We start from the raw sequence: 12,342 nt of genomic DNA, 5'->3' as shown, positions 1-12,342 counted from the left end.
TACATCCCTAATTACAATAACCTTTTTCTTGTCAGTTCTCTGCTCCCAGAACTCAATACATTATATAGTGTGTATATATATATATATATATAAAGTGTTTAATAAGTAAATAATGAATAAGAGGCAGAAGTACATTTTAGGTTGAGACCTATAGTCCACTTCAAAGGCAAAAAAATAGACTTCTCTATACAATTCTACAGTTATTCATAAAAGATTTTCTATAAAACTGATAAATAGTAAAAGCATATCCTGCTTACTTTTCAAAAATCCAATGATAAATAACTTAAACATATATTAAGGCACTGTCCCTCTCAAATCTATTTTGTCGACTTTGTAGACTTAGATTCTGTAAAGGGTATTTTCTACTATTTAGAATTAAAGTATTTCATTATACCCCAATCTTTTTCCTAAGTGGTTAAAGAACTGTTCAACAACTCCAAAACCCTTTTTATATGCACACCTGGGAAGAATACCAAACCCGCAACTTTGTTCACAGTTATACTGATGTGGTTTTAAACCAGATGTTTAAATGTTACAGTATGTACATTTTCTTCCTCTTTTCTAAGGCAAAAGCAAAGTAAGAGGAATACTTGACTTCACTCCACAAGAGACCTATTTAATAGTTTGGCGGTTATATAAGTAAAGGTAGCTTGGCTAAGTCAATGTTGACGACATACAGAACGACATGATCCTAATGAGTTGGAAAATATTGGCTCTCATGAGAATAGACCAGATGCTACTGAGCTGAGAAAGCTACTGTATTATTGAATTTCATTTTTATGAGGTAAAATTTATTATTCAACCATTAAGTTATCCCACATGAAATCTTGCATAAAATAGTTTTACAGTTACTTTTTGGAAAGTCGATTTTGATTTTAACTTTTAGACATCACTTAAACAAATGTCCATTTGATCACCTTCAGCACAAAATTTAAGGTATGTAAATAATTTTCCCCCAAATACCAGATTAATGGAACTGAACTGTCAACAAAATAATGTACTACACTGATAAAAGGAAAAAGTGGTAGATAACTCTCGTTTTCCAGAGTCAAACCAAATGTCTGAAGGTTATATGGAAGGTTATAATTTCCATGATTTGAGTACCATCAACAATAAAATACATAAATAATAATCCCAATTAATAGTGTATACTTAGTTTTAACTTTAACATCTCTGCTTTATCCTTTACAATTTATTATTTTAATTAAATTTTTAATGCCATTCCTTTATGAAATAATTTCTAATGGGGTATCAAACTTCAATTATCTTACTCTATTACTGATCTCATTTACCATAGAGTAAGTTTGGTGCAGCAGAAATAATGGTAACAGAAATGTCCAAAGGCCTGGCTTAAAAAACCAGCTTAGTCAGTGAATTGCTGTGAGATATGTCAGAAAAACACTAAACTGTTCTAAGCATAAATTTTCCCATTTGTAAAACATAATATATAACCTGCCAACATCAATATTTCTGGTGAGAAGCCAAAGAAATTAATGCATGAGAAACAGCAACCTAAAAAAGGTAAGCCAACTCGGACTATTCAAGTAAGTTTTATGGTATCTAGGTCCCCATATTACTGCATCCCATTGAAGGAAAAATTAGGAGACAGCCATAAAGTACATGAAAAGTTGATAAAAAGATAAGGTTTCCTATTTCTATTATTCCACTGCATGTCACATCTACTTAGAGGCCTATTGCTGCATTCTCTGTAATTCCTAGCAGAATCCTTTATTATGAATCACAATAGGTTTCTATGAGCTTAGTGTGGCCTCATGCAAATAACCATGTTGAAGTGGCACCACTTCATAGTTTCTTCATTAAGTCCAAACAACTACACAGAAATAATGTCTTGAAATTTGTTCTGCTCACATCAAATTCACTACACATTCTATTTGCTTTCTTGCCTTGCTCTTTAAATTTGCCTTTGCCCGATTATCATCTCAGCTAAAACACGATCACCTAGACTCCAATTGTAGCAGGCGTTATCTTAGTCTCCAGGAACCTTAAAACCTAAAACCATCTCCAGAACAATACTTCATATAGATGACTCCATCCAAGACATATGTTGAGGACAAGTACAATGAATCAACTACATATGATACTCAAATAACTCTGAGTAAATACAAAGATACAATTGTCACCATTTTACAGATGAAAAACTTAACTGAAACTCATAAACAAAGTATTCATTCTTTAACTATATAACTATTACTAAAAGGCCTAGGACACAATATATTCACACTCCAAATCAACAATCTCTCTTAAATTTCAATAATTGGAAACTGAAAATATTCTTATACATTCACTATACCAATATTTATATTTAACATCCAAATAAATAAGATTCAATGCACAAAATCAAATCTCTAAGAAGCATTAAGCATAGTACCTTTTATCTCTCCTAGCAGAGAACTTTTTCAGATTTAAAAAGTATGTCACTGATTACATATGACAGATTCTTCTGATTCTCTGTCCTTGGGAAAAATACTAAATTTTCTCCTTTTTGTTATTCAGACACTTATCAAGTCTTTTCAGTTTCCCAAACTCATATATTCAAGAAGAAATTACATAAAATGTAAATCCTATTCTCACCAAGAAAAAAATTGGAGGAACAATTACATTTACACATTTTTAACTTAAAACACTTACTCATCCTATATTACATGCTTCTATTTAATTCTATTCTCTTCTTTTCAAACTCTTAATAGCAATCCAACAATTCAATTTCAAAACCCAGTAACAAGTTACAACTTGTAATACACAAAGCAATAAAACCAAAATGCAATTTTTTTTAATTGCCGAGAATGAGTAACAGTTCAATTCAGGTAGCCCAGCCTTATTTTGTAGGTAGTATAGGAAACACATACAGCCTTTTCTTATTTGCAAGCAGATTGTCAGGACAGGCATGGAGAAAATAAATATATAAAAGAAGGTTCTTCTAACCTTGGCCTAGGGGATCAAGCTAAGTAATAAGGCCAGAAAGAATTTCATGACCTAAAAAATTTTTTAAAATAAAAGGATTATAAGCTCAAGAAGTAGGATCAGTAAGAAAGAAAAAATGAACCACTTCTAAATGACCCATGTACAGATGTATTTGAGGGCTATGGGAAAAAATTGGCAGAATTACAAACAAGAAAGTAAAAAGACAACCCACCTAAATGGAGAAAATTTTAGCAGTCATATAGCTGATAACAGATTTGCTTCTAGAATATAAACAAAAACTATTATAATAATAAAATGACAACCTCATTAAAAGTAAGGAATAAGACAATACATTTCACCAAAAGAGAGAAACAAATAGGCAATAAGCACATGAAAAGACGCTCAACATCATCAGTCATGAGGCAGATCAAAATCACAAGATGCAATTTCATCCTCACAAGAATGGCTATAATCAAAAGGACAAATAACAGTATTAGCAAGGATGTCAAGAAATACAAAACATGCACTCAGCTCGTGGAAACTTAAAATGATGCAGCTCCTCAAAAGTTAAACAGAGTTACTGTGGACCCAGCAATTTCACTCCTAGGTACATACTCATGAGAAATAAAAGTCTATGTCCAGGCAAAGATTTGCACTTCATAGCAGTATTATTTGTAATAGGCAAAATGTGGGGACAATCCAAAACCCATCAACTGAAGAATGTATAAATGAAATGTGCTTTAGCCAAACACTGAATATTATTCAGTAATAAAAGAAAGGAATTACTAATACATTCTACAAAATGGATAAACCTTGAAAAGAGTATGCTAAGTGAAAGAAGCCTGTCACAAAGGACCACATTATATGATTCCTTTATATGACACATTGAGAATAGGCAAATCCATAGAGATAAAAAGTAGATTAGTGGTTGCCTAAGACTGTGGGGGATGTTATCACTTATCTATACCATTTTTCAACAATATTCTGTTAGGACAATTTACTTCCAGTACAAGAGATTTAAATAAAATGCTGTATCACAGCATAGTCAATTTCATAAATTCAAAAAAGGAAAGATGGAATTAGTTTGGTTGTGGAAAAAGGGAAACTGTATAAGTAAACAACACTACTATTTACAAACATGAATTTTCACACTATCGAAGCCAGTTAATAAAAATAAAACTTAAAGTAATGAAAGGTACAACAGTATGGTGAGAGAAAATAAAAAGTTCTGTTTCATTCAGGGATAAATGCTACTATTAAGAAAGCCACACTAGAGTTCACACCTGTGCTAGGATTTAAAAGATAACATTTCGTATAACAATGGCCATATGAATGGCAATAAAATAATAAAGTCTACTTAAATATTATCAATTATTAAAGATTTTTTGAATGAGATAAAATTCATATACAATAAAATTTGCCCTTTATAGTACACAATCCAGTGGTTTGTAGAACATTCAGAAGGTTATGCAACCATAACCACTATCTAATTCCAGAACATTTTCATCACCTCAAAAAGAAACTCCATATCCATCAGCAGTCATTCCCGATTCCTCCTTCCCTCCAGTTCCTGTCAACCATTAATCTACTTTCTGTGGACTTGCCGATTCTAGGCATTTTACATAAACAGAATCACACACTATGTGGCCCTTAGTGTCTGACTTCTTTCATTTAGAATAATGTTTTCAACAGTCATTCAAAATGCAGCATGTATCAGTACTTCATTCTTTTTTATGGGCAATAATATTTCATTGTATGAATGTTATCACATTTTCTTTATCCATTCATCAACTGATGGACATTGGTATTTTCCCACTTTTTTGAAATTATGAATAATGCTGCTACAAACATTCATGAACAAGATTTTTTATGAATACATGCTTTCAATTTTCTTTGGTATATAGCTAGGAATAGAACTGCTAGATCACATGATAACTCTGACCTTTAGAAAAAATTTGCAGAACTGTCTTCCAAAGCTGCATCATTAATTTTTTTTAATTAATATGTCAACTAGAATGTAACTTCCAAACAAGTAGAAAGAAAAATGGAATAAGAAATAACTGCAATTTTATAAAAAGCAAAAACAGTACAAAAGGAAACAAAATGGTGAGACAGAAACAAAGTAAAAGGAAAAAAAGCCATCACAATAATATAAATGAATGAAAATTAATAGCTAAAAGACAGAATTGCTTAAAAATCTCCAGCTATATAGTATTTCCAAGACATACACCTAAAGCATAAAGACACAGGAAGAGAATGTATATGCAAATACTAACCAAAGAAAAGCAAGTTGTAGTTATGTTAATATAAGAAAAAAATAGATGTAAGTCAAAAGACTTTTGACACAGTCATTGCATTTAATAAAGTAATCAATTCAACAGAATATAAACATATATGTGTGTGTGTGTGTGTGTGTATACACACACACACACACACACACACACACTAAAATGTACATACTATTTCTGGGGATTGGGAGAACTCAAATCCCTTCCATAAGCCTCAAAAACCTCTAGGGTTTGTCCACCAATACTTATAAAGAGCTTACTAGCTGATCTGCATTGTTCTATATCTATTAACACATTAAGTCCTGTCATAATAACCCTATCATGGGAGGGGTTATAATTATTCCATTTTCCAGATGGGGAAATAAAGACATGAAAAGAGTGCTTAAATTGCCTAATGTCATTTTGGTTTGTCTTTTCTTTATTTATAAAATCCTAAAATCTGACAGCAGAACAACTATAAACTTACTAGTCATTGGCTATCTCAAATCAGAAAACTGCAATTAAAATGCATTTTTAAAGAACTTATAATTCTTCATAGTAAGGTCTTATAATGAAACTTTTAAAAGTATCACATAAGAACAATTTATTTCAATAGATGAAGAAAAACATAAAAATGTTATTTTAAGCATGATTATGTATAATAAATAAAAAATATACCCTTTCTGTTAAAACTATTTTTGTGTTGCCGAGATAAGTAACAGTAACTTAAAACTGAAACTAAAAATGCACAAAACTTCTCTAAGTTTTTTTTGTTTACATGCAAACAGAATGACAAGAAGAAAATAATCTCATACTGACAGCAAAAGGGAAATTTATATCTTTATTAGAGAATGCAGTCATTAAGGATGTAAGAATATAGTTTCCCAAAAATAAAAAGGAATATTTGATTACCAGCTCTTATGTGCAAGAATTTTATACTACTTGACCAGCATGATCAAATATTTTGTATTTATTTGATTATCAATTCAAACATACATTGCTCACCTCAAAAATTACTCATGTAAGGCCAAAGTACCAAATGTACAAGGACATGGTGAAAAATAATCTCTTGCAATTATTATAGCCAGAAATTGGTGCCAGGGAATAAAAACAGATGCTTAATTCATATCCTGGATTTTAAACATGTGCTATAAATATCCACAATCACATAACTACAATTTAAGATGAGCATGCTAGACATATTAGCCACCTTTCATAAGAATTTTCCATATACTTGTCAAAAAGACTGTGCTCCTACCTACAGTTTGGAAGACTTCATTCATCAAAGCCTCATTCACTGCTGAAGAGCTGATATTTCCAATATGAGACCAACTTTGATATACTGCTTGCAGGAGAAGTGTCTGTGCTTTTGTAGCTTGAACTGTAAGGTTTGGAAGTTCAAATATACCTTCAGTTATAGAAACCTGAGATCGTTTGGTCCTGTATAAGAAAAGAGAGAGAATAATACTATAATAAATATCATTTACAAACAAAAAGATATCAAATGAATTCAACTGCAAGGAAACAAAGGTTATGCATTCAATAAATGTTAAAATAAAATCAAAACAGACAGAAAAGCAATTCTGCAAACTTTTAAATTTTTCATTATTTCAGAAACTCTTTAATATTGATAAAATATAAAAATGCAAGCTAGAATGATATCCACAAACATTTAGATGCAAATATTATGCTCAAGCAATTATAATTTTTCAGTCACTCAACCACCAAAAATAACAACGAAATTAATACTAATAAACACTTATAGAGAGCTTAATAGTTGATCTACATTGTTCTATATCTATTAATACATTAAGTCCTTAATTAATACATTAAGTCATAATAACCCTATCATGGGAGGGACTATAATTATCCCATTTTTCAGATGGGGAATGAAAGACATGAAGAGAGTACTTAAATTGTCTAATGTCATTCAACTAGTAAGTAGAGAAACTGAGATTTAAATCCAGGCAATATGATCCTGAGACCTCCACTTCCGCTCACAAATCCTATAAATCCTCTTACAAACATCTATGAAATACTTACGGTATACTGAGGATCCTACTTAACAATGAAATGGAAAATTTATTTTAAAAATTTCTGTCCTAGCCACTAATACCTTCTTTACATGGTTCTCTCTTTTAACGAAGAATCTCCAAAATTAAATTTTCCAAATAACAAAGCTTCAAAGTAAGGAAACATTTAAATATATCTTTCAACAAGTATATATTTAAAGTTAATGAAAAAATGCAAGATAAAGTGGAAGAAAGACACAGGAAAAAGAAAAAAAGCCATGTTAGAATGCTAATACAGTGGTCTTGGTCACTCCCTCTATCCTCAACCCCGTAAATCACAACCCTTTATCATTTTCCCTGTCATAACTACACATATAGTATTCTGAACATCACTTGCACATCACTTCAAAAATCTACCAATCTCACCACTGCTATGGAGACCAATTTCATGCAAACTTTATCACTTACATAGCCTAAGGCCATTTTACAATCTGAGACTTCAGTAAGAACTACTCTGCACTCATGTATGTATTCAGAGCCAAAAAGAACAGGAATAAATGCTTCCCCCTTGTTTACTCCTGGCTGACAAGTGTGCGATGTATTTTATAACTCTATAGGAGGTTCCAAGGAGATCAAATACCTGAGAATGAAATAAGACTAGAATAACTGCACAAAGCATTAATGAGCTCTGAAACATTATCAAGAAATCTTAAATATGGATAATTAGAGTCCCAGAAGAAAGGAGACATGTGGGAGGAGGGGAACAGAACAATACATCTAAGGAAGTAATAACCAAAATCTTTCAAATCAAAATTTCTAGAAAACTATAAACACAAAGATCTAAGAATTTCAACAAACCCCCAAGCAAAGAGACCTAAAACCGAGGTACATCTTAAGACTGCTAAAATACAGTGTTAAAGAGCAAATTTTAAACACTTAGAACACAGAGAAACATTATATACAAAAGAATAAAGATGGAAATGGAAACAGACTTCTCATCAGGATCATACACATCAGAAGACAACAGAACGTTATAAAATGCTGAGGGGGCAAGCAAAACTGTCAAGATAGAATCCAAAATTCAGAGAAAACATCTTTCAAAAATGAAGACAAGATAAAGAGCTCTTTAGACAAAAAAAATGTGGAAAAATTTCTCACCAACATATGTACACTACAAAAAACTCTTAAAGAAAATTCTTCAAGCTGAAGAAACATGATATCAGATAGAAAATGGAACTATACCAAGAAATGTGAAGCATGCTGGGAATGGTAAAAATAGGTGAGTATAATATTTTATAAAGAAAGGAAAACAAAAAGAAACATTTTTCTCAGCTATGTTATAAACACATTTTTATATTAACTGTTAAAAGCAAAATGAAACGCAGTATTGTAGGATTCATAACATACGTAAAAGTAAAATGCACAACAAAAATAAAACAAAGGACAGGATAGAGAAATTAAAGTAACTGTTATAAGATCATTATATGATATGTGAAAAGGTATAATATTATTCAAAGATAGCTGCCATAAGTTAAAGATGTAAACTCTAAACCCTTAAAACACGAAAACCATAACACAAAAAGGGAGAACTAATGAAGCAATAGTGGAGATGGAATGGAATCATAAGAAATAATCCACAAGAAAGAGGGAAAAGAAAAAAGGAAGAAGAAAGAAATGTGAGAAGACAAAGCAAATTGCAAAGTGGCTGACAAATCCCCCCAAAATTAAAAATTACATTAAATATCATAGTCTAAACAATCAAATTAAAGGCAGGAATTATCAGATTAGATTGAAAAAAAACGAGAGCCAACTATACGTTACCATCAGAAAAACCTCTTTATAAAGAAGATAAAATGAAAATAAAGGAAATGGGGGGGAGGGTAAAAAAGAAACTTTGGAAATAAAATGACACACTAGGTAAACACTAATAAAAAGAAAGTTATATTTTAATACCAAATTAGACTTCAGGAAAAGGAATACTAAAAGAGGGAAAGTTCATAATGATAAAAATGTTCATTGGTTTGGATGCATTGTAGATCACCAAATTGTGAATCAAAAACCGACAGAACAGAAAAATGAAATAAAACTGGTAGACAGAAAATCAGTAAAGACAGACTTAAACAACATTATCAACCAACTTGGTCAAACAAACATTTACCAGACACTCATCCAACGACAGCAAAATACACATTCCTCAAGGTAAACTACATGAGGCTGTAAATAAAATTTATTTACTAATAAATAATTAAAAGAATTGAGAGTATTTTCCCTGTCCACAAGAGAATTAAGCAAGAAACTAATAACAGAAAGGTATCTGTAAAATCTCCAAGTATCTAGAAAACAAACAAAGAAAATGTAAATTAAAATGTCATCTAGAACATGTTAAATAAAATTCAGGAATGACGTAAAATAGAATTTTTTTTATTATAAAAAGGTTATCAAGAAGTTGGAATGATCATGGCTCAAATATCCCTAAAGATCCCAGATGGATCAAATGAGAAGGAGGAGTTGTAACGAAGAAGACAGGATTTAACAAATGAGTTTGACTGCTGAATCATAATATCGATATTTCATTTGTCTCCAGTGTCTTATAGCAGCTAGAAGGAAATACCTGAAATTATGGAACAGTAGCCCATACCATATTTCGAAATGTATTCTATAACTACTTGTTAAAAATGTAGTTTGAAATTTATCACTTTTTTGTATATATTTTCACAACAAAAATATTGTTAAAATATTGGAATATACACTGTAAGCTTTATATCAATGTTAAATTTCTTGAACTTGATATCTGCATTTATGGTGGCTACATAATGAGTACTCTTGTACTCAGGCCTAACAACTAAATTAAAGTACAAGAGGAGACACAGATGTTGGTACAACTAACTAAATATGTTCATAAAATAAGTGGGATGGAAAATGACATAAAGGAGATCAAGAAGACAGCAGAAGACCGTAAAGAGGACTTTGAAAGAATAAATGGAAAAATGTCAGATATCACAGAGATTAGGCTCTGTGGACCAAATGAAAAACACACTAGAGGCATACAACACCAGATGTGAAGACACAGAACACAGAATAAGCAATACAGACAACAGGATAACTTAATTCAAGGATAACTTAGTTGGAGGACAGGATAACTTCCTTGCAAAAGACAGGAATCAAAGGTAACTACCTCAATATGATAAAGGGAATATATGAAAAACCAACAGCCAGCATCGTACTCAATGGAGAGAGACTGACAGCTTTCTCCCTAAAGTCAGAAACAAGACAAGGATGTCCAGTGTCACCACTATTATTCAACATTGTGCTAGAAGTTTTAGCTAGAGCAATCAGGCAGGACAAAGAAATAAAAGGCATCCAAATTGGAAAGGATGAAATAAAACTTTCATTGTTTGCAGATAACATGATACTATACTTGAAAGATGCTGAGAAATCTACAGCAACTATACTTGAAAGATGCTGAGAAATCTACAGCAAAGTTACTTGAGCTAATCAACAAATTCAGCAAGGTGGTGGGATATAAAATTAATATGCAAAACCCAGTAACATTTCTACACACAAGCAATGACCTAGCTGGGGAGTCTGTTAAAGAAAAAATTCCATTCAAAAAAACAACTAAAAGAATCAAGTACTTAGGAATGAACTTAACTAGGGATGTAAAGGACTTTATACACAGAAAACTACATAACATTGTTAAAAGAAATCAAAAGAGATCTAAATAGGTGGAAAGACATTCTCTGCTCATGGATAGGAAGGCTAAATACAGTTAAGATGTCAATTCTACCCAAATTGATCTACAGATTTAACATAGTACCAATCAAAATTCCAATAACCTACTTTGAAGATTTGGAAAAGCTAATTACCAAATTCATCTGGAAGGGAAAGAGACTCTGAATAGCTAAAAGCACCCTAAAAAAAGAAGAAAAAAGTGGAAGGAATAACACTCCCTAACTTCAAAACCTACTATAAAGCCATCATGGTCCAAACAGCATGGTACAGGCACAAAGATATTAAGCATTGACCAATGGAATCAAATCAAGACTGCAGAAATAGACTACCAAATCTATGGTCAACTGATTTTTGACAAGGCCCCCAAATCCTCTGAACTGGGACAAAATAGTCTTTTAAATAATTGGGCATGGAAGAACTGGATATCAATAGCCAAAAGAATGAAAGAGGACCCCTATCTTACACCCCACACAAAAATTAACTCAAAGTCCATTAAACATCTAAAATATAAGAACTAGCACCATAAAGTTTCTAGGAGAAAATGTAGGGAAACATCTTCAAGACCTAGTAGTAACAAGTAGCTTCCTAAACTTTACACCCAAAGCACAAGCAACAAAAGAAAAAATAGATAAATGGGAACTCCTCAAAATCAAATGCTTCTGCATCTCAGAAGACTTTGTCAAAAAGGTGAAGAGGCAGCCAACTCAGTGGGAGAAAATATTTGGAAATCACATATCGGACAAAGGTTTGATATTCTATATATACAAAGAAATCACAACTCAACAACAAAAGAACAAACAACTCAATTATAAAATGGGCTGAAGTACGAATAGACATTTTTCTGAAGAGAAATACAGATTGCTCAAAAGACCATGAAGAGATGCTCATTTTCACTGGCTATAAGGGAAATGCAGATTAAGACTACAATGACATACCACCTCACATCTGAAAGAATGGCTGTATTAAACAAACTATAAACTATAAACACTGGAGAGGATATGGAGGAATTGGGACATTTATGCACTGCTGGTGGAAATGTATAATGGTGCAGCCATTATGGAAGACTGTTTGGTGGTTCCTTAGGAAACTAAATATCAAGTTGCTCTATGACCCAGTATTGACAAAGTCCCTTGAGAGATGGGAGAAAGAATATGGAACTATTAAACATTACCATCAGGGAATCCCCCGACACTGCGTCAAACTTTAGGGACACGCAAATAAATAGGCCATGCTCTTGATCATGAGGCTTACTCTTGTGAAGCTTATGTAGGTAGCAGAGAAGCTTAGGCTACCTATAGGTATGCCTAAGAATTACTTCCGGACCTCTTTTTTTGCTCAGATGCGGCCTATTTCTAAGCCCAACTTTGCAAGTGAAATCATTGCCCTCCCCATTGCCATCCCCAGGGATG

At 32.1% G+C, this 12,342-nt stretch overlaps 1 protein-coding gene across 16 annotated transcripts in view; it reads right to left on the bottom strand.

Moving 5' to 3' along the window:
• The window catches only part of VPS13B (vacuolar protein sorting 13 homolog B), a 1,000,970-nt gene that overhangs the window by 749,414 nt on the left and 239,214 nt on the right, over positions 1–12,342 (bottom strand). For all 16 annotated transcript variants that reach the window (XR_013178353.1, XR_013178354.1, XR_013178355.1 and 13 more), the window contains one exon: positions 6,448–6,629. Coding sequence is in view for 12 of the 16 variants with exons in the window: in XM_077167321.1 (XP_077023436.1) it covers positions 6,448–6,629 (182 nt within the window). In the remaining 4 variants the exon portion in view is untranslated. The remainder of the gene's footprint in view (positions 1–6,447; positions 6,630–12,342) is intronic.

Source organism: Tamandua tetradactyla, chromosome 6 (genome assembly GCF_023851605.1).
Source record: "Tamandua tetradactyla isolate mTamTet1 chromosome 6, mTamTet1.pri, whole genome shotgun sequence".
NCBI lineage: Eukaryota > Metazoa > Chordata > Mammalia > Pilosa > Myrmecophagidae > Tamandua > Tamandua tetradactyla.
This window is presented reverse-complemented; position numbering and strand designations above follow the sequence as displayed.